Source organism: Crocuta crocuta, unplaced genomic scaffold (assembly GCF_008692635.1).
Source record: "Crocuta crocuta isolate KB4526 unplaced genomic scaffold, BGI_CrCroc_1.0 scaffold134, whole genome shotgun sequence".
Classification (NCBI taxonomy): Eukaryota; Metazoa; Chordata; class Mammalia; order Carnivora; family Hyaenidae; genus Crocuta; species Crocuta crocuta.
This window is the reverse complement of record NW_027530183.1, coordinates 4,102,045-4,125,715: the sequence shown is the minus strand read 5'-3', so window position 1 is coordinate 4,125,715 and position 23,671 is coordinate 4,102,045. Positions and strand designations below refer to the sequence as shown.

Here is a 23,671-nt window from a genome sequence, read left to right as displayed (position 1 = left end):
TGACCCTCCCCTGCTCACGCAGTCAATCTCTCTCTTAAAAATAAATAAAACATTAAAAAAATGTTTTTAATAAAAAATAAAAAATTCTGTAGAAAGTAATTTGAGGAATTAATGAGGTTAGGAACAGTTTTCAAGATGTCCCAGAGATGTGATTTTCGTTTTCTTAACTAGCCTTTGAGTGGACTTCTATATTGCTTATCAGTTCAGAATTTTAAAAGGAAAAACATATTTAATTATGAAAGAACAAAGTAATCTAAGACAGGCCCTATCCGATCACCTCCATTATTTTAACATCTGTAAGAAGGTTGACAAAATGCCCGCTCTGGCTGAAAAAGCTCCGGATTCACCCCGTCTGATTTGGGGGAATGTAGAGACCCAGACTCCATGAGGATGCTGCCGACTCGCAAACCTCACCCAAGCCCACCGAGAACTTGGCTCTCCCTTAGCTTTTGTGTTCCCTACTCGAGGACAGGACCATCCCTCCCGCTTTGGGCTCTGTTTACCTGCCTTGCTGTAATAAGGAACGACTTCTTTTGTGCTTCTGCTCCCACTTGGTTAATTATTCCACCGTGGCCTATGCATCATTTCCTCAAAGAAGCCCTCCAACCTTAATTAGTCCTTTCTAGTTATTAAATATCACCCAACACTTTTCCGTATTACCACTCACCACGCTTTGCAATTATATACTTCTGTTATTATCTACTTAATATTCCCTGTCCCCACTAGATTCTAAATTGTGAGCAGACTGGAATAATCTTTTTTTTTAACCCTTTGGGGTCCTAGCCACTGTGTTTTCTATAATGTTCAATACAGAGCAGGCATGTGGGAAATAACTGATGAAAGCAACTATTTGATTTCAAAATTGAGAACTAAGATGCTGATTGTCCCAGCCGATGTAGTTCTGTGATGTGAACTCTGCTTCCATGCTACCCTTAGGGCACGAGAATATTCACTGAGGCAGGAAATTCAACTGTGTTCCAGTCTTCAAGAAATACCCCTCTGGGACAGGTTACTTCCTGCAGCATGGTCTGGGAGTGAGACGTGAGCCGCTCATTCTAGTTACTTACAGAATCCCTGACCTTGTTCAGTACCAATCTTCCACTTCTCAGAGCCAACTGGTGTTTCACTCCCTGCCTACCAATTCTTCTTTGCTACACTCCTATCCCCCTAACCCAAAATAAAAAAAAAAAATAAAATAGGGGTGTCTGGGCGGCTCAGCTGGTTAAGTATCCAACTTGATTTAGTTCAAGTCATATCACAGTTTGTGAGCTTGGGAGTCTCTCTCTCCCTCTCTCTTTCTTTGCCCCTTCCCCTCCAAAATAACTAAATAAACATTTAAATAAATAAATAAATATGGGGCGCCTGGGTGCCTCAGTCGGTTCAGCATTCGACTCCAGCTCAGGTCATGATCTCACAATTCGTGGGTTCAAGTCCTACATTGGGGGACAGCTCAGAGCCTGGAGCCTGTTTCGGATTCTGTGTCTCCCTCTCTTTCTCTTCTCCTCCCCCACTCGTGCTCTGTCTCAAAAATAAATAAAAACTATAAAAAAATTTTTAAATAAATAAATGTAAATAAAATCCACCCATTTTTGTCTTTACTGTTCTCCATCTTCATGGATTAACATGGAGATAGATAGCACAAAATATAAGTTAATCTTTTAGGAAATTATCCTGTCACTCTGGTAGTTATCAGGGAATAAAAATAAATTTTGCATATTATACAAAGGATAGGTTGTGTTTTCATTGTTTATTTTGGTAGTACATTCCTTCTCTTTCTAGAAGACTCTAAGGATTTCCAACTATCTTAGAATATTAGACATGAAATCATGCTGAAAATCAATCACCTTCAAAATAAGTCCTGCTTAAATACTTATAACATGTCATACTAAGCTTCTGATGTCTATAACCAGTCACCAATGTCTTCTAAAGAATAAGAAATGATGAAACTAAACCTCAGAAGTGATTAATTGTGACATTGAATACATACATGCATATATAGGTGGATTTGGTATTTTTTGTAAATTGTATTATATTTCATTTAGAGTCTGGTATATTGGCATTGTTTTAACACTTTTAAAATTTTTTATTTATTCTGAGAGGGAGGAGGGGCAAAGAGAGAGGGAAACTCCACGTTATCAGCATGCAGCCCCACGGAGGGCTCGATCATGACCATGAGATCATGAGCTGAGCCGAAATCAAGAGTTGGACACTTAACAGACCGAGCCACCCAGGAGCCCCTAAAGTTAACACTTCTGCATCAAGTACACACAAACGAAAAGTGCTAGAAATTCTGAGTATCTTCAAACCACACCGAAGCTTCCGAGAGTCCTTCCGGATCCATCTCCTCTCCACCTGTTGTAGCATTTCACAGGCATTACCTAAGTGTGTGCTTCTTGAAAGATGAACTTACTGACTTCATTGGCAACTCATAGAATCCTGACTCTTAGATGTGTATTTGATGAGAGAATATATCAGATGGTATAAAGTTTACTCTAAAGAGTATCTTCACACTTCTATCTCTGCAGCAACACAGATGTACACACAGTGGCGTCACTTCTTAAACTGTATCTCCGAGAACTTCCAGAACCAGTTATTCCTTATGCAAAGTATGAAGATTTTTTGTCCTGTGCCAAACTGCTCAGCAAGGAAGAGGAAGCTGTAAGTTGGTGTATTTCTTTCTAAAAAAGCCTTAATTTGTTGTTGGTGTTTTTGGTCAATGTTCTTAGCTTTTCATTTATAAATTTCCCTTTGTCCAATCCTTGGATTCTATTTATTGACATTACACATGTTTAGATATTACATACACAACACAGGTCCCATTTTTAATCCTCTCTTTTATCAACAATAAGAGTGCAGCTGAATAAATGAAGTGAGCACTCCTTCCCACTTTGCTCCTCTAAATGGTTAATTGAGGTACTACATCAAGCCAAACTTTCCTTTGAACCATATGGGTGTGAACTGCGTGGGTCCTCTTACACGTGGATTTTTGCAGTAGAGTACTCTAAATGTATTTTTCCTCCTTGTGATTTTCTTAATATTTCCTCTCCTCTAGCTTACTTTATTATAAGAATACATTATATAAAACATATAACATACAAAATATTTGTTAATCAATTGCTTAACTTATCAGTAAGGCTTCCAGCCAACAAAAGGCTGTTAGTAGTTAAATTTTAAAGGAGTCAATAGTTATACATCTATTTTGAGTGTAGGGGTGGTCAGTGTTCCTAACCCCCCACATTGTTCAAGGGTGAACTGTATTCTCAAGAGTTGTGCAACCACCATCAAAATCTAATTTTAGAATATTTAGAACATTTTCATTATCCTATAACAAACTCCATAACTGGCCCCACCTTCGACAGCTCTTGGCAATTACTAATCTCCTTTCTGTAGCTATAGATTTGCCTCTTCTGAATATTTCATATAAATGGAATCAATCATCCACTATATTGTCTTCTGTGACCACTTTCTTTCACTGTTTTCAAGGTTCATCCACACTAAAACACAGTATTTCATGCCTTTTATTTATTTATTCATCTATTCATTCATCAGTTGCAATACATGCATTGTTTCTGTTGTTTGATGGACATTATTACTAATAATGGTGCTGTGAAGGGGCGCCTGGGTGGCTCAGTTGGTTGAGTGTCTGACTTCAGCTTAGGTCATAGTCGCACAGCTCGTGGGTTCAGGCCGTACATCGGGCTCGGTGCTGACAGCTCAGAGCCTGAATCCTGCTTCAGATTCTGTGTCTCCCTCTCTCTGCTCTTCTTCTGTTCATACTCTGTATCTCTCTGTCTCTAAAATCAACATTAAATTTAAAAAAAAATTATAGTGCTGTTCGTATTCATGTACAAAGTTTGGCATGGACATATGTATCTGGGAGGCAGAATTGCTGGACTGTATGTAACTCCATGTTTGCTAAAGAGTCTCCATCATTTTAAATTCCCACCAACAATAGTGTGCAGGTTCCAGCTGCTCCACATATTTGCCAACACTTGTTATTATGTCTCTTTTTTTATCACAGCCATCCTAATGTGCATACAGTGATATCTCATTGAGCTAGAGTTGCATTTCCCTGATGGTTAGTGATGTTAAACATCTTTCCATATATTTAGTGGTTACTCCCATATTTTCTTTGAAAAGCCCCCTATTCAAATAATTTTCCCATTTGTAATTGGGTCATTTGTCTTATTATTACTGGGTTGCAAAAGCTCTTTATAGTTTAGATTACAAGTCTCATATCAGATATGTGATTTACAAATATTTCTTCCATTCTATCTGTTGTCTCTTCAGTTTTTTGCTGGTGTCCTTTGAATTGTGACGAAGTCCAGTTTATCTATTTTTCTTTTGTCACTTGTGCTTTTAATGTCACATCCAAGAATGCTTTAACTAAGGTCACCAGGATTTACGCCTATATTTTCTTCTATATTTTGTAACTTTCGCTCTTACATTTAGGTCTATGATCCAAATTGGGTCACTTTTTGTTTATGATATGAGGAAAGGTCCAAGTTCGTCCTTTGGCATATGGATATCCAGTTGTCTCCAAACCATTTGTTGGAAAGACTTTTGTTTCCTCCACTGGATTTTCTTGGCACTCTTGTTGAAACTGCTGCCTGTTTTTATAAATGAAGTTTCACTGTATTATGTACTATGGTCTGTGGCTGCTTTTGCACCACAACAGGAGAGTAGAGTAGTTGAGACAGGGACCATATGTCCCACAGAGCTTGCGATATTTACCATCTGGCCTTTTTCAGGAAGAACAGATTAGATCACATTATCTATTAGCTTTTCTGGGACATTTACATTTTAGAAGAAGTTTTACAATGAGAAGAACCAAAACACTTAATACCTTTGTGAAATTTCCAGAAAGAGTAGACTGTTTATTTTCCATCCCACCCCAAACAGGGTGTCCTAGACATGGCCCGTCTTGAGAGACTTATTTGTCAGTAGACACGTGTTTGTCTATGTTTGGGGCATCCCAGAAATGGGAAAAACTCTCATTACATTAAGGCTGCTTTCTTCCCAAATAGCCTTATTACTTATGAGGCAGTCTTCCCTTTTCAATCACTTGTGAGCAAGTATTAAGAATGGTAAAAAGGCTTCACTAAAATTTATTTCTCCGCAAATAGTACTTAATGAAAATATTTGAAATACTTTTCCCCATCTTTAAAAATATTTGTGAAATGCTGTGTGTAATCATGGCAAGTTTTCAGGACAGGATTCTTCACTGATAATATGTGAAACTAATGAAAAAAAAACTATATCCTCGTTTTTCTTTTAATTTTTAAATATTTTTTATTTATTTTTGAAAGTCAGAGTAAGACCGCATGAGCAGAGGAGGATCAGAGAGAGAAAGAGGGAGAGGGAGATACAGAATCCGAAGACAGGCTCCAGGCTCTGAGCTAGCTGTCAGCACAGAGCCCAATGCAGTGGCTCGAACCCACGAACCGTGAGATCATGACCTGAGACAGAGTCGGACGCTCAACAGACTGAGCCACCCAGGCGCCCCATCCTTGTTTTGTATTTGCTTTCATTGCAAGGCTAACCCTTTCGTAACATTTATTCTCTATTTCTTTTTACTCAGGGTGTTAAGGAATTAGCAAAGCAGGTGAAGAGTTTGCCTGTGGTCAATTACAACCTCCTGAAGTATATTTGCAGGTAAGAATGGTCCTAAAGACAAAACTAGACAGAGCAAGACTATGGTTGGCCTGACACTAATTTACTTCTGACAATGAATAAAATCACTGGACTGCTCTGAGCTCTGGTGTTGGCCTCTGTAAAATTAAGAAGTTTGACAGGATGGTCTCAAGGCTTCTTTGACCACGAAAATTGCTCTGTTTTATAATTTATTGTTTCTGAGTCTGTCTTACTTCTACTTACTAAAGATCTGTTACTTGAAGTTCCATCGAAGTTGTTTGTACCTGCTCCATGTACCTTTATTTAAGAGAATGAGCATCTCCCTTGGTATGAGAAAGACCTGCATGGGAGTCCAGTTTCTACCACTTTCTAGCAGGAGTCCAGTTTCTCATGAGTCTTCATGAAGCCTTCTTATCCTTTCTGAGTGTCCTCCTAGGTAAAAGAGTACAGAAAACGCACATTTCACATAGTTGTTTTTAAATTTAAATTATATTTTAAATTGAATAAATATTATTTTCTATTTCTCTCCTACCTCAAGACTCCCTGAAAAAATATTGTCATTCAATTCTGTTAGGACAATAATTGTGCCTGGTAAGCTCTCATTCATGACCTTTTAACTTATGACCTAGGATGCTATGGGCCATGTCTGCCCCTGTTTAGTAAACCATATGATTTCATTCATATGTGGAATTGAAGAAACAAAAAATTTGTATGAGAAAAAAGAGAATGGGAAACCCAGAAACAGACTCTTGACTATAGAAAATAAGCTGATGGTTATGTGGGGGAGAGATGGGTGAAATAGGTGATGGGCGTGAAGGAAGGTACGTGTTGTGATGAGCTCCGGGTGTGGTATGGAAGCATTGAGTCACTAAATTGTACACCCAAAACTAATTACACTGTATGTTAACAATACTGGAATTTAAATAAAAACTTTAAAAAATGAAGACACCAAATATATAAAATTGACACATATTAAATTAAAAAAAAGAGAGATGGTGATNGGTACTATACATCACTGTAGGTATCTTAAATGAAAGCATCCCAGTTTATTTTTAAGTAATTCAGATTTTTAATTCAGTACAGTATATTATTTGCATATGCTTTTTGTGTCATGATTAGATAAATGCTCAGCAGACTGGGAACTATGTAGTTTAAGACTAATGCCAGACACTGAAGAGTTCACCGTCAACTGTAACTGAGTAGAAATTCCAAAACCTTCTACTATAACTTTTTCTGGAGATGGTAGGAAGCAAATATGAGCTTAGGTTTCATAATTTAAAAAAGGAAAGAAACAGTTTTACTGATAACATAGGCTCATTAACACATAGGGGTTCTATCCCAAGATTTTGAACTAATTCACGCTGTTGTGTTGGATGAGAGAGAGGAACAATCTCTTCAAGTTAAAGGGGTAAAGCCTTTTTCTTGAGAACCATATTACAAATCTTTAGCTCTTCAATAGTAAAACGTAACTTCTCTAGAAACATTTAGCCAGATTTTTAATTTCAGCTATCTCAAACGAGAAATAATAGTTTGAGATTTTCATCCTTCAGTTTGACTATAGCTTAGACTTTATAACAGTAATAAATATGTGGAATAGGGGCTTTTTCTTAAGTCACAAGGGAGTTGTGAAGAACCCAGACTCTAGAGTCAGACAATCTGGGTTCAAGTCTAAGCTCTGCCACCTGTTACTTCTGTGTCCTTGGAGAATATTCTTAACCTTTCTGAGGCCTCTGTTGCCTCATCTGTCCAATCATATCATTTACCTCACAGAGTTCTTTGAGAATTTAATAAGTTAGCACAATGACTAACACATAAAACATTTTAAATAATAATAAATTCTTTTTTCATCACTTCTCCTTTGTGTCATCAGTACAGTTAGTAAACCATGAAATCTGCAAATGAAGAGGGGGATGGGAAATGTAAAAAGGCCTAAGACTATAGTAACACTCCCTCCTGCTAAAACCGTTCAGGAAAAAGTCTATTTCATGCCTCTTATTCTTTAGCACCTAATAAATTGAAACAATTTGTGCTTATAATTTTTCATATCAGTGCAAGTAAGGTTTTAATTTAAACCATGTTTGATCTCATTTTTTAATAGACTATAAATCTGAAGCTCACAAATTACTTGACAAAGACGGTTGATTCTGCCTCTCTGAAATAAAGGATTGTACCATATGATCTTATTTATAGTTCCCAAATTAAATGTGTTTAGAAATTTAATGCTTTATTTAAGGATTGGGAGAAAATCTTTATTCTTGAAACTCAGGTCCATATTAGCATCATTCAAACACACCTGTTTCTGTGATTGACAGAGGAAACCAAGCCAAGCCAGGCCAAAGGTGATATTTGATATGATCCCTCAAGTTTGATCCTTGATCATTTGCAATATACTTTCCCCACATTTGGCTGAGAGATGTTTGAATTTCTAAATAATTTTGTCTCCATAATTGTATTTGAACATATTATAGTTAATAAATTTCCTAACAACCCATTTTCTTTCACTGACAAATTTGACCCCATTGTTTTGTTCATGTTCTTACGCCCAACAGGTTCTTGGATGAAGTACAATCCTATTCTGGAGTTAACAAAATGAGTGTGCAAAACTTGGCCACTGTCTTTGGCCCTAATATCCTGCGCCCTAAAGTGGAAGATCCTTTGACCATCATGGAGGGTAAGTAAATGATTATCTTACATTCTCATCAAGAGAACAATCACCTGCATTTTGGTTGATCTAAACCTATTCTCTGAGGAAACTAGGGAAATAAGTAGCTCCATGGTAATTTCATTTATTGATTTAAGTTCTTCAAAGGCAAAATCTTCTCTTTGAAAGTCAGGCATTTTTCTTAATTTACTAAATATAATAATTTACTAAAAGATTCTTCAATGGCCTTACAAGAATAAATGGAGCTTACATAAGTCATCTGTAAAGTATTATGCAAGAGAACTAGAAAAATCTAGTTCACTTTTTGAGCCCCATGCAAGTTTCAGAAAACTCAAAAAGCTATACTATTTTAAGTTAATATATTTTTGATGAATTATAGTTTTGTTTGATGGATTTCAAGAGGTAGAAAAATATGGTCCTTTTTAAGATAATGCTGTTTATTAATCTGTGGGTTGAAACATGAAGGAATTCTTGTTTTCTAGATTATAAAATGCCTCAGATTCTTTTCCACAATGAACCTCTACTTCTGTGTTTTCAGCAGGCCTTCCTGCTTGAGTACCTTTCTTACCTAGTATACTGTTACCTAATACCTTTCTTCATTAGTATTGTGTTGTTTTCTAAAATTTGGACTAAGTGAACATTTAAAAATTTAATAAGAGAAAGAATGATTATTTTTAGTTTCACTCTGTTTTTTAGAACAAAATATATTCTTGACACTGTTCCTTTCTTGAAAATTCCAAAATTTTCATTCTTCTGTGTCATATGAGAGAAAGAAAGCTTCACTTCTTTTGTCAAATATTTAGTCTGATATCAATTGAGCATCAGATTTTTGGCAGTAAGATAGTCGGTCCAAACTTAATTTCTTTTGGAAGAGTTTAGCAGATAGTAGAAAATATAAAATTTGAAGCTACAGGAAGCTTAAAGATACTTTATTGTTTTCTAAAAACTTTTTTTATTATAAAATGCATATGATAAGGGAAACCACCAATAACATATGCACATACACACACATGCACATATACATATTTTTTTTTTTGAGAGAGAGAGAGAGTGCATGTGTGCATGCAAGCATGGGAAGGGCGTGGAGCCTATGGAGATCAATCTCATGACCATGAGATCATGACCTGAGCCAAAATCAAGACTCAGATGCTTAACTGACTGAGCCACCCAGGTGCCCTGTTGATCAATTTATAGAAGACACTCTAGAAATCACCACCTAGGTCAAGAAACATAACATTTTTAGGCATCGCACAAGTCCCTCTCTGTGCCCTGTCGCTCCATCTTACTCCCCCACTTAACGTACAACTGTATTTTACTACACAGACGTTTGTATCAATCACTTCCTTAGGCATTATATTTAATCTTTACTCTTATTTTATTTGATATATTTTAAAGTCTTTGGCCCTAATATCCTGACCTCAGCATCATATACAAAGGATAACAAATCAAGACCAGTTGGCTTTTTCCCAGGAAGGCAAATTTGGTTAGCCTTTTAAAAATCAGTTTTTTGGGGGGCACCTGGGTGGCTTAGTCGGTTAAGCGTCCGACTTTCGCTTAGGTCATGATCTGCGGTTCGTGGGTTCGGGCCCCGCGTCGGGCTCTGTGCTGACTGCCAGCTCGGAGCCTGGAGCCTGTTTCAGAGTCTGTGTCTCCCTCTCTCTCTGACCCTCCCCTGCTCACGCTGTCTCTCTCTCTCTCCTAGAAATAAACATATAAAAATTTTTTTTTAAATCAATTTTTTAAATATTTTTTTGTAATTTTTAAAAAATTTTTTAAAATCATCTCCATGGATACAAAAAAATATTTTGCAAAATCTAATGCCATTCATGATAAAGACTGTTAGCAAATTAGAAATAAAAGGACCTAGCTAAGGTCATCTATAGAAAATTTAGTTAGAAAATTATACTTAATGGTGAAAGATGGAATGCTTTCCCCCTAAGACTGGGCATAAGGTAAGATTGCCTACTTCTACTGCTTCTAGAAATTCTAGCCAGTGCAAAAAAGTAATATGAAGGAATAAAAAGCATACATATTAGGAAAGGAAGATGTAAAACTCTGTTTATTCACAGACAACACGATAATTTATGTAGAAAATTCTAGAGAATCTACAAGTGAAGCTATTATAACTAATAGGTGAACTTATGGTCACATGATACAATGTCAATTTATAAAAATCCTTTGTATTTCTATACACTAATATTAAACAATTGGAAACTGAAATAAAAAATATAATTTAGAATAACACAAATGTGAAAAATTAGGAATAAATTTAAGAAAATCTGTACAGAACATATATCCTGAAAACTACTAAACATATATGAAAAAAATAACTATATAAATCAGGAAATACATTATGTTCACCAATTAGATAGTCAAAATCAGTAAGATATGGTCTTCAAATTTACCTATAATCTCAATATAATTCTCACCAAAAAAATCCCAGAAAAAAATTTTATTTGTAGAAATTGGGAATCTGAATGTAAAAATTGTCTAGAATAGGCAAAACAATTTGAAAGAGAAAAACAAAGTTGAAATGTAATACTTGATTTAAGATTCAATATAATACCACAAATAATCAAGATAGTGTCTTATCAATATACAGATAGACATGTAGATCAATGGAATAGAAATGAAAGTCCAGAAATAGACCTACACACACCATCATTTGTGTTTGACTCATTCGCCAAGTTAGTTCAGTGGAAAAGGAATAGTCATTTCAACAAATGATGCTGGAAAAATTGTATATTTATTTAATAAATCCTCTACCCTGACTTCACATCACTCAGAAAATTAACTTGAAATGGATTGTAGACCTAAATGTAAGAGCTAAAAGCATAACAGTTAGAGAGGAAAACAGAGGATAAAAAACCTTATGACTTTGTGTTTGTTAAAGACTTAACTAGGACACAAAAATCTCTAGCCATAAAAAAGTTGATAAGTTGAACTTTATCAAAACTAAAACTTTTGCTCTTAAAAAATATCCCTAAGACAACAAAAGGCCAAGCCAGAGGAATAGGGATATATTGTGAATCAAATATTTGATTAAAGAATTTGTCTTAAAAGTATATAAACAATTCATAGAAATAATAAGACAATGAACTCAATGAAAAAATGGGTGAAAGATCTGAATTAAACATTTCATCAAAGATAAATAAATTGCAAATAACACATAGAAAGATACTCAGCATTTTTAGTCATCAGGGAAATGCAAATTTAATCTGTAATGAACTACTGCTACACATCCTCTACAGAGTATAAAATTTAGACTGAAAATATTAAGTTTGGCTGGTAGAAATACAAAATGGTAGAGCCATTTTGCAAGGGGTAGGTAGGTTCTTATAAACTTAATTATTCACTGAACATAAGACCCAGCAGAGCAGTGTGCTAATATTGACCCACATGGAAAGAAAACATAAGGTCACCCAAAACTTTCAGTCAAATATTAATATCAACTTAATTTTGTAATAGCTCCAATTTGAAAACAGACCAATTGCCCATCAATTAGTGAATAAACAATTTTTGGTACACTCATAAAATGGAATACTACCCAGCAATAAAAAGAATGAACTAATGATACATGCAACAATATGGATAAATGTCAAAAGTATTATGCTAGGTGAATAATGCCTAGACGCAATAGACCTCATACTGTATAATTCCATTTGTATAAAATTCTAGAAAAAGAAAAACTATAGAATTAGAAAGCCGATCAGTGGTTGTCATGGTTGAAAGTGGGGGTAGGGAATTGGCTATAAATAGGCACGAGGAAATTGTCTATTTCATGATTAGATGGTGTTTCCAGGAGTGTCACTTATCAAAATTCAGTATATATGTGCACACATACAAAATAACACATATACAAGATTATTCATTGCAAAAAATACAAATTTAAACTACCTTTCAGAGAAGGCTGTCATATATTTCTATATATATGCAAGTGCATCTTAATGTGCATGGTTACCTTTAAAGAAAAGTTGAATTCTTACCCAATTCTTATGAAGAAGTGCCTACAATGTGGTATTTAAATTCAACCTCTATAAACGTATGTGGGCCAGGGGGAATTTCTAGATCATGTAGCCAGTGGGATGCCCCAAATCTGCCTGGACTCTTCAGAATGCCCTGTGATTATAATAACTCTGACCTCGTTATCTGGGCTTCATGTTTTCATTAGCACCTCAATGAAGAGAATGAGAGAAAGGAGGAAATAAAAAGGAAAAAAGAGTATATAGTGACACATTCTTCATCATTACTAAGCTAGTCTGTCCTAAATAGATATAAAAATTGAAAGAAAGTCCCTTTACAAGAACTATTGCCATTTATTATTCTTGGAACTAGATGAAAGCAAAGCCTCCCAAGATAGAAGAAAAAGATTTCTAAATCGCCAGGGCCCTGACAGACACTCTATAATTGTGGCAGGTAACTTTGGCATGGCTGTTCACAGACTCATCGCAGAGACCTTGGGAATGTTGCTCTTCAATTAATTAAATGCCCCACATAGTTCATAGCTATAGTGAGAAGCAGTAATGCTTCAAATGTTAGTATTCCAGTGATGGGAAAAAGCTCTGCTTTACCAAGTACTAGGCAAAGTCATATATAATAGAGGCTGCTAATATTTGAAAGTGTGACTGTCATATGAACAAATAGTAAAATCGGGCTAAGTACACATGTCTTCAAATAGTACATAGCGACAGTGTTGACAGCCATTTTAACTCTACTAAAACCTTTTCATCAGATTCACTCCTATATGCATTAAAAATAGGATGACAAAGTCGGAGGTTGCTACTAAAGGAAAGATGGATTTATAGTATCATTAATTTCATTGAGTTGTTTTTCTTCCACAACTCTGATTCAATAAATGTCTTTTATTTAGTTTCTTTTTTGTTTTTATGTTTTGATTTCTGAGAGAGACTGACAGAGACAGAGTGCAAGTGGTGGAGGGGCAGAGAGAGAGACACACACACAGAATCTGAAGCAGGCTGCAGGCTGCAGGGTCTGAGCTGTCAGCACAGAGCCCAAAGCAGGGCTTGAACTCATGAGCCATGAGATCATGACCTGAGCTGAAGTAGGATGCTTAAATGACTGAGCTACACAGGCACCCTATTTAGTTTCTTATTTAGAACAACCCCAAGTTTACTTGATACTACAACAGTTTAAATTCCAACACCTGAAACATAATAGGATGAGCGCATGCTTTGGAGTAAAAAGACGAAGTCTGAAACCGGTCACCTTGGTCATTTATCATCTGTGTGGCCTTGAGCAAACAGCTTAACCTCTCTGAACCTCAGTTTTCTCATTTGAAAAATGTTAAGTCCTATCTCACAGCCTTTTGAGAAACTTAACTTAAAAGAGATAAGTGAAATATCTCCACCTACCACAGTGTTTCTCAAACTCTAACAAACATAGGAATCGCCTGGGGGTATTGTTAACGTCCAGGTTCTGATTCAGAAGGTCGGCAATTTTGAAGCTTCCAGTGATGTCAGTGCTACTATGCTGTTATTATGGTGTCATCAGGGAGCCGGTTAGAGATGTAAAATCTCAGGTCCCACCTAATACCTGCATTTGAACAGATCTCCAGGTAATTTGTATGAACACTAACGTTTGGGCAACACTGGACCCGTATCAGACCTGGCACATTGAGGATTCTTGATCTAAATATATTGTAAACTTTGTGTCATCACAAAAGTGTGTAGGATACAGACGGATTTAACACATTTTTTCATATTCAGAATTTGATTTTGAATTGTATTGAGTCAAATTTTGCTGAGGTGTTGCTTTAAGCTAACGAGTGACCTCACCCCAGATCAGGCCTCAACTTTCTGACAGCTACACAGTTAGTAGCTGTTTAGGCAGAAATCTGCATTGTCAAAAGCCCTTGTCATCATTTTTATCACCAAATCTCAATTTAAGTATTTTAGAAACTACATTTACTAAGTAGAATTTAAGTTGTTTTGCTATGTCTATTTATCAGAGCCTAGACCTAAGAGCTTTTACCAACATCATATAAGCCCAATTAACACATCAAATCAGTATAGTTCAAGTCAGAGCAAAGATGATTGTAATGTAATAGTTTATATTAACCTATACCGCTTTATTATGGGCACATGAATAACTTAATACTTAATAAGTCTTAGATTATGGTGGGGGAAGGGGCTCCAGGTTAAGAAAGTTGAGAAGCCTAGTTCGTGATGGCAACCAGTTTTAAGGGATGGGAACTCAGCTTGTAAATCAGTGAGGAATATGTGAAAATATATTTTAAGATTTCAGCTAATATGCCATAAAACCTGAAAAATCCATTGATTATTTAAATAAATTGCTGCTTTTATTAACACCAACTTCAGGGTGGCTGTGTGGCTCAGTCGGTTAAGCGTCTGACTTCAGCTCAGGTTATGATCTCTGGGTTCATGAGTTTGAGCCCTGCACTGGGCTCTGTATTGACAACTCAGAGCCTGGAGCCTGCTTTGTATTCTGTTTTCCTCTGTCTCTGCCCCTCCCCTGCTTACTCTCTCTCTCTCTCTCTCTCTCAAATTGATAAATGTTAATTTTTAAAAATAATAGATCAACTTGTTTGTCCTTTAGTGTCTATTTTTGCTGTCTGAAACTTGTATTCATTTCTAATTCATACTTTACAGTGCATAGTGAAAATATGAGAATCAAATGAAAATCATAGTATTTTAATATGTGTAAGAGAATTATTTTCTCTCTCAAAGGTCTTTTAGTTGTCTAAAATGCCCTGATGCTGGGCCCCTGGGAGGCTCAGTCAGTTAAGCGTCCAGCTCTTGCTTTCGGCTCAGGTCATAATCTCACAGTTTGTGAGTTTGAGCCCTAATTAGGTCTCTGCACTGACAGTGTGGAGTCTGCTTGGGATTATTTCTCTGTTCCTCCCCTACTCTCTCTCTTTCAAAAAAACAAAACCAAAAACATTAAAACACCCTGACACTTTGCTATTTTGCTATTTCTTCTTGAGCAGGTTTGGTAGTAACAGATTCTCTCAGTTTTTGTTTATCTAGAGAGGTCTTTGCTTCTCCTCCATTTTTGAGGCATAGATTTGTTGGCTATAGAATTCTTGCTTGACCGTCTTTCTTTTAACATTTTGAATATTTTATCCCATTTCCTTCTGACAATGAGAAATGATAACAAATCAGCTGTTCTTCTTATTACATGTACATGAGTTGCTTCTTTCTTGCTACTTTCAGAATTCTTTGTTTTTGGTTTAAGACAGCTTGACTATGATGAGTCTAGGTTTGAATCCTTTTGTATTTACATAGGTTGGAATTTGCTGAGTTTTTGGATGTACACATCATAGTTTTCATTAAAATGGGACATTTTCAGCAGCTCTTTCTTTAAATATTCTTTCTCCTCTGGGACTGTCCTTCTGGTACTACCAGTGGGCATATGATGATATACTTTATTGTGTCCCACGGGTCTCTGAGGCTCTGTTTATCTTCATTCTTTTTCCTTTATGTTTCTCAGATTGGGTAGCCCCCACTGATTTATTTTCAGGTGTACTAATTCTTTCTTCTGCCTGCTCAAATCTGTTGTTAATTCCTTCTACTGACTTTTTTTTTTCCATTTCACTTCTTATAACTTTCAACTCCAGAATAACTATGTAGTTTCTCTTCATTGATACTTTCTGTTTGGTGAGATATTATTTTCACTTTCATCTGGTTTCTTTAGGTATGGTTTTCTTTAATTATTAAAACACACTTAAAATAGCATATTTAAATTCTTTGTCTAGTGAGTGCCATGTCTAGGCTTCCTCAGAATTTGTTTTTTCCTGTATATGGGCCATAATGTTTTTATTCTTTGCTGTCTCATGATTTTTGTTGAAAACTGAGCATTCTTAATAATATAATAATGAGAACATTGGATCTCGGATTCTCCCCCTCCTAGGGTTTATTGTTTAGTGATTTTTCTGGACTAATTCTATAAAATCTATATTCTTTGCCATTTGTGGCCACTGAAGTCTCTGCATGATTTGCTTAGTTGTCAACTAATTATTGGCAAAGATTTCCTTAAATTGCCTAGGCCAATAAGTTTCCCATCATTTTCCAAAAGGCTCTGTATATACGTTGGGGCAGACCTTCAACATTCAGCCAGATACTTTACAACTCTGCTGTAGCCTTCAGTTTTTCCTCATGCAGAGCCTCAAATCAGCCAGAGATGAGAGACTTACCAGTCTCTGTGTGAGCATGCACCCAGCTGTAGATATACACATACCTGTAACGATTCATGGAGTCTTCTGGATTTCCAGGAATAGACCCAAGCCTTTTAAAACCTCCTATGGAAATTTCATTCCTCATATCTTCCTTTTAAGCTTTGTGGTTAGCCTACTGTCTGTCCCAACTGCTTTGGGCAGCCATGATGTTAAACGAAAGTGTCATTATTTTTGACAAATGCCCCTGAGAAAAATCGTCTTCACACTGGTCACATTCCCAGTCAGATCAAATAAATATGTGCATTGTGAGTGGGGTCTTCAAGGGAACCACCAAGTAAGTCAAACAATGACAATCTTCTGGGAATGGAGTTTTGGAATTCCAACCCTGTTCTGCCCATGGCAGGGTCTACCAAGCTGCTGGTTCCCACTGTGATTGTAGGCTCTTGGTTTTAAAAGCTAGTGCAAGCTAGGGAGAAGAGGATGGGAACAAGGGTAAAACACCACGGAGGTTGCTGTTCTTACTGAGAGTCAACCATTTTCCTTGAATAAACAGTCTCCAGACTGCAACAAGTCTTTAGTTAATTTACAGATCCCTAAAAGTGTTAATTCAGAACATCACATTACCTCCTCTTAAGGAACATTCCTCATAATTAAATCTAGAACTTGCAAGAAATTGTGTATAATGATTAAAAGCTTGTTCTTTGGTACCAGCTAACTCTGGTTTCAAGCTCAGAATCTGCTCCTTACTAGGTGTGTAACCTTGATCGAGTTACTTAACATTTACAATACAGTGATAATAACTATCTTTTCATTGATTTGTTTTAAAATCCAATGAAACTAACAAAAGTAAAGTGTTTGGTACAGTTCATTGCACATAGTAAATGCTCAAGAACTTGTAGCTTCTTTTAGTTTCATGAAGAATATAGTTCAGCACTACTACTAAAAATGTAGAATGTTCGTCTGAATGTGCTTCTTTAAGAGTCACTTTCAAAGTGGAAATAAAACTATTTCACTCATACTACTGTGTTTTCTATGCAATTCCAGGCACTGTGGTGGTCCAGCAGTTGATGTCAATGATGATTAGCAAACATGATCGCCTCTTTCCCAAAGATACAGAATCGCAAAGCAAACCCCAAGACGGCGCAACCAATAACAACAATGAAATTCAGAAGAAAGCCACCATGGGCCAGCTACAGAATAAAGAGAACAATAATACCAAGGGCAGTCCTGGTAGGCGGTGCTCTTGGGACAAGTCCGAGTCTCCCCAGAGAAGTAGCGTGGATAATGGATCCCCCACAGCTCTACCAGGTAGTAAAACCAACAGCCCAAGGAACAGTGTTCACAAGCTGGATGTCTCTAGAAGCCCCCCTCTCATGGTCAAAAAGAATCCTGCCTTCAATAAGGGCAGTGGGATAGTCACCAATGGGTCCTTCAGCAGCAGTAATGCCGAAGGCCTGGAGAAAACCCAAACCACTCCCAATGGGAGCTTACAGGCCAGAAGGACCTCTTCGCTGAAGGGGTCTGGTACCAAAATGGGCACCCACAGTGTACAGAATGGAACAGCGCGAATGGGCATTTTGAACCCCGACACACTGGGCAATCCCATGAATGGTCGCAGCATGAGCTGGCTGCCCAATGGATATGTGACCCTGAGGGATAACAAGCAGAAAGAGCAAGCAGGGGAGTCAGGCCAGCACAACAGGCTCTCCACCTATGATAATGTCCATCAACAGTTCTCCATGATGAACCTTGATGACAAGCAGAGTGTCGACAGTGCCACCTGGTCCACTTCCTCCTGTGAAATCTCCCTCCCCGAGAATTCCAACTCCTGTCGCTCCTCCACCACCACCTGCCCGGAGCAAGACTTTTACGGGGGTAATTTTGAGGACCCTGTTTTGGATGGGCCCCCGCAGGATGACCTCTCCCACCCTGGGGACTATGAAAACAAAAGTGACCGGAGGAGTATGGGAGGTCGAAGCAGTCGTGCCACCAGCAGCAGCGACAACAGTGAGACATTTGTGGGCAACAACACCAGCAACCACAGTGCCCTGCACAGTTTAGTGTCCAGCCTGAAACAGGAGATGACCAAGCAGAAGATAGAGTATGAGTCCAGGATAAAGAGGTGAGAAAAACCTGGGGCGTCTAACTGCCAGAGAGGACCTGACAGCCTCCTGTTGCAGGACAGGTTCACACAGGGCATTAAACATGATGGCTCCAGAGCCAGACCTGCCTGAGTTCAAGTCCAGTCCTCACCATTTGTCAGCTGTGGGGTTTGGGGAGGGTTTGCTACATCTCTAGGAGCTTCAGGTTCTTACTGTGAAAAACAGATATGAGTGGTTTTTACCTCAAAAGCATGTAAGAAATCATCGAGCCTTGTCCCTGGAACAGAATAGGTTACTGTCTTCTGCTAGTAAATGTGGGGGTTTATGTTTAGGGCTGGAAAGAGAGGGACAGGGACAAATGGAAAGTAAGGAGGCTGTTTTCATTGGTGGAAAGAGGATGAAATGAGGGTGAAGAAAAAATATCAAAATAAACAGATTTTTGTTTTTATTCCTTTAATCATTGAATGCTGAGAGTGTCTGCACTCTTCTGGGATCCACTCTTGGCCCTGAGGATTCAGCAGTGAATGAAATAGTCAAAAACTCAGCCCTCCTTCCATTCTACTTCAGAGATGGATCAAGTAGTAGAGTGGGTCAGATGCTAAGTAGAAGACTAATGCAGGGAAGAAGGGTAAGAAGCACTGGTGAGGTAAAAGATCATGTGCAGGGCCTTACAGTAGGTCACAGAGGACACTACAGATATTGGAGAAGAGCAAGTGGAAATGCCATGAGATGGGATGAGCAGGTCTCAGAGAGGGAACAGGGTCAGGAGACACAGGGCCCTGGAGATCATTTTAAGTCTGGCTTTTTTTTTTTTCTTTTAAGTTTATTTATTTTTGAGAGAGAGAGAGAGAGCAGGGGAGAGGCAGAGAGAAAGAGAGAGAGAGAGAATCCCAATCAGGCTCTGCACTGTCAGCATAGGGCCCAACGTGGGGCTCAAACTCACAAACCCTGAGATCATGACCCGAGGCGAAGTGAGATGCTTAATGAACTGAGCCACTTAGGTGCCCCTTAAGTCTGGCTTTTATTCTGAGATTGGAATCCATGAACATTTTTGAGAATATCAATGACATGACATGCATTCATATGGACAAGGGAAATTACAGCCTGAAACAAGGAGCAAAAACCACTGTTTATAAGGAAACAGTTACACTAAAACCTAATTTATATCAGTTTACATCTTATAAGATGACCAAGGTAAAAAAAAAAAAAAAAACATGACCAAGGTAGACGTTTACCAACACCTTGTCTAGGGAAGCAACGTAGGCAGGATGAGGGGCGTTTGCAGACCGTCCCGTGTTCACAGCACCCCTGACTGTCAGATGTCAGTGGACTTGAGAGGCGGGAATACAGAGAATGGAGCCCAGGGCTCACAAACAGAACCCTGTGCCAGAAACCAGAATGTCACCACCCCTGCGTTTTTACTAGAGTTACAGAAATTATAAATGTTTATGCTCCTTTCAGCATAACGTAGGAGATTTAATTCTCAAGTAGGAGAAGACCTGAAGCTCAGTTCAGCATGAACTGAGCCCATCTGTTGCCTGTCTGTGGTCTCCACCCCAGTTTCAGGCTGTGTGACTTGGTGGCCCTCCTGTGTGGGTGTTCTAGGGTCCTCACGGTGGTGAACACCATTCTTTGTCCTGCCTCAATTACTGCCATGCCTCCAAACCTCACATGGCTTCTTCATTATACATAAAGTCGACTTTAATGTATTTTAATATTTGTCCAATCCATTTGTCAGTTTTCAGGCCAAAAGATACATTTTTTCAAGAGCTTTGGTAAAGTAAATATAAGCTAAAGTATTACTTATACATTAAGTTGAAAAATTACTTTCTTAGAAAGTAGTTTTTGTAAACCTTGCTGAGCAGAAACTTGGTTTGAATTTTTCTATGTAACGCCAAGTGTCAGGAGGTTTATATAAGAAGAAAAACTCTCATTTGTGAATGTAGTTTTTGGAACCACTGGCTACCAGAATTCTGAATGTCTGCCAATACATGATGACAACTTAGCACTTAGCACTGGGAAGCAAGAGATAGCACTTCAAACTTGTATTAGCAGAGGAAAAACATCATTCTCAATGGCAGCCGAAGTACATATTCATTTATGAGAACATTGGTGACATATTTATGTTCTGTGATCTATGGTGCATTTTAGAGACCTTGATAAAATAATAAAACTTCCCTGTAGGATGCCATCTCGATTTCACTGTAACATTCTTACCTGTCTGACAGGCGGAGGGGGAGGACCACAGCAAACTGGGGCCGAGGAGCTGCCACATACCCAAGCCACAGAAATAGAAGAGGTTAACTGTTCTAGGGGCACCTGGGTGGCTCAGTTGGTTAAGCATCCGACTCTTGATTTCAGCTCAGGTCATGATCTCATAGTGAGTTGGAGCCCCGAGTTGGGTTTTGTAACAACAATGTGGAGCCTACTTGGGATTCTGTCTCTCTGCCCCTTGCTTGGTCCCTCTCTCTCTCTCAAAAATAAATAAGCAAACATTAAAAAAAAAAAGATGTTACCTATTCTATTTAATTTATCATTCCTGTTTAGAGTCATGTATGTCTCTTTGATTTTCTTTTGAACTACTCCCCGTAAATATTGAAGTTTAAGTAGAATTCATAGACAGATGATAAGTAGATAATATTTAACTTTGTTTAGTTATCAATCACTAATCTATGCTCTTTAGCTTTTTAAAAATATGTTCTTATGTTTATTTATTTTGGAGAGAGGAGTGTAATCAGGGGAGGGAGAGAGAGAGAGCAGGAGGAGACACAGAATCCAAAGCAGGCTCCAAGCTCTGAGCTGTCAGCACAGAGCCCAATGCAGGGCTCAAACTCAGGAACCATGAGATTGTGACCTGAGCCGAAATGGGACGCTCAACTGACTGAGCCACCCAGGCACCCCTATGCTCTTTAGCTTGGTGTTCTTTACCCCCCAAATTAGTTTCTAACTTTATTGTATTGTGACGGAGAAATTCATTTGTATGATATCAATTATTTGGCCTGGTAAAATCTATTCTTTTATTGTTAGTTTGGGATTCTATACATGACTAATAGATCAAGCCTGTTAATCAAGTTGTTCAAATCTCTTACATTTCTTCTAATTTCTATCAGATACAGCTATAATTTCTAAGAAAGAAAAATCTAATTGATAAATTAGATAAATTAAATTTATCAATTTCTCCTTATAAATTTGTTATATTTTATACTGAATAATTTGAGGCTAGACTACCAGGTGAATAAAGGTTCAGAATCTTTTATATCTCCATGATGAATCAGTCCTTTTATCATTAAGTAATAATCATCTTTAATTGTAATAATGCTTTTTGCTAAAAATCAATTTTTTCTGGCATTAATATTATTATGCCACTTTTATTTTGATTAGTTACTTTCTGGCATAAGAGACTTAAGCTCTCTAATGATGATGCTTTCACTGTCATTATTTTTCCTTTGATAGAAAGCCAACTTTACCTCAAATGACTCCAGGAAGCCTTGTGGTTCAGGCTGCCTTCTGCATCTGCATTCTGTGCAGATATCAGTCTCTGGCTTCTCTGTGCCACTCATTCGCAATCAAATGACTTTGTGCTTCCAAGAGAGGTCTTGGGGTCTTCTTGTTAAAACGATAGTAAATCAGGGGACCTGGGTGGCTCAGTCGGTTAAGGGTCTGACTTCGGCGCAACTTACAATCTCACAACTCATGAGTTCAAGCTCCACATCGGGCTCTGTGCTGACAGCTCAGAGCCTGGAGCCTGCTTTGAATTCTATGTCTCCCTCTCTCTCTGCCCCTTCTTCGCTCTCTCTCTCTCTCTCAAAAAAACAAAAAAAGAACATTAATTTTTTTAAATGACAATAAATCATCCCAGCAAATAGAATGAATGAATATGAATGAATGAATGAATGAATGAATGAAACTAACACCTTTTAAATCATTGGACCTTGCCTCACTGATTTGAAAGGGCCCATTACAATTTCCTAAGCACTGCAGAAACAGAGTTTAGATAATATTTGTATCCCTGTCACATTTCAAGTGAATAAAATCGCTTTATCTTGTATTCCCTCCCCCACCCTATTTAGCTTGGAACAGCGAAACTTGACTTTGGAAACAGAAATGATGAGCCTCCATGATGAACTGGATCAAGAAAGGAAGAAGTTCACAATGATAGAAATCAAAATGCGAAATGCTGAGCGAGCGAAAGAAGACGCAGAGAAAAGAAATGACATGCTTCAGAAAGAGATGGAGCAGTTTTTTTCCACGTTTGGGGAGCTGACAGTGGAACCCAGGAGAACCGAGAGAGGAAACACGATATGGATCCAGTGAGCCTGCTTTCTCCCACTGTCTCCAATGGCTCTGGGAAGGGCTCCGCGGTGCTGGCGGGAACATTCTCCGGGACCAGGTGGCTGGCCCCTTGCTGTACAGTGATCTAACTGGTGAAGGAATATCATTTACAGACATTACCCATCCATATCTGCAATGTGTACCAAAGTTCTCTCATGCCCCATACTGCTACTGTCAAGTGTTACAACTGGATTTGTGTATAGAGAGTAGCTTTTAAAAAGTAAACTAAAAATGAGAAGTATATCTCAAGAATTATTTTATTGCAAGTCTTGTATTTAAAATGTTAAATCAATATGTCGTTGCAATTTAGCTTGCTTTCAAGCTTCACCCCTTGCACTTAACATAAGCTATTTTTGGCATTGTGTTCTCATCAGCTTATTTTATAGATCAATATTTTTATTTCCCCTTTTGCTGAGGAAATGAAGATAAGCAGATATATAAATATATATAAATATATATCAGATGAGTTATTAAAATCAAAAGAATACTTTGTGGCTGTGCTGTTTGTGCCGATAGACCTTGCCATGACCAAAAAGAGAAGTGTAAATGGTTTTATAAAATACAATAGAATCACCAGGAACCTTGGGTTTGCTCTTTAAATTCTTCCCTCAACACTTTTCAGTTTTCTTTGTGAGGTGTCCTGACGCAGAAAATTTGGGGTTTTGTTAAAAAAAAAAACCTCCCCTTCTCTAGGCCTATTGTCTACCTGGTCAGTTCCACAGATGCGTGTCTCCTATGCAGAATGCACTCTAGAGGGGAAAATGGTAAAAGCATTTAATGAGTCAT

General features: G+C 37.7%; 1 protein-coding gene across 3 annotated transcripts in view; it reads left to right on the top strand.

Annotated features, from left to right (window-relative positions):
- The window catches only part of ARHGAP24 (Rho GTPase activating protein 24), a 496,491-nt gene extending 473,026 nt beyond the window's left edge, over positions 1 to 23,465 (top strand). For all 3 annotated transcript variants that reach the window (XM_077765170.1, XM_077765172.1, XM_077765171.1), the window contains 5 exons: positions 2,526 to 2,658; positions 5,582 to 5,655; positions 8,184 to 8,305; positions 17,496 to 18,573; positions 22,624 to 23,465. In XM_077765170.1, the coding sequence (XP_077621296.1) occupies positions 2,526 to 2,658; positions 5,582 to 5,655; positions 8,184 to 8,305; positions 17,496 to 18,573; positions 22,624 to 22,867 (1,651 nt within the window). In that variant the 3' untranslated portion in view covers positions 22,868 to 23,465. The remainder of the gene's footprint in view (positions 1 to 2,525; positions 2,659 to 5,581; positions 5,656 to 8,183; positions 8,306 to 17,495; positions 18,574 to 22,623) is intronic.
- Positions 23,466 to 23,671: the final 206 nt, after the last annotated feature.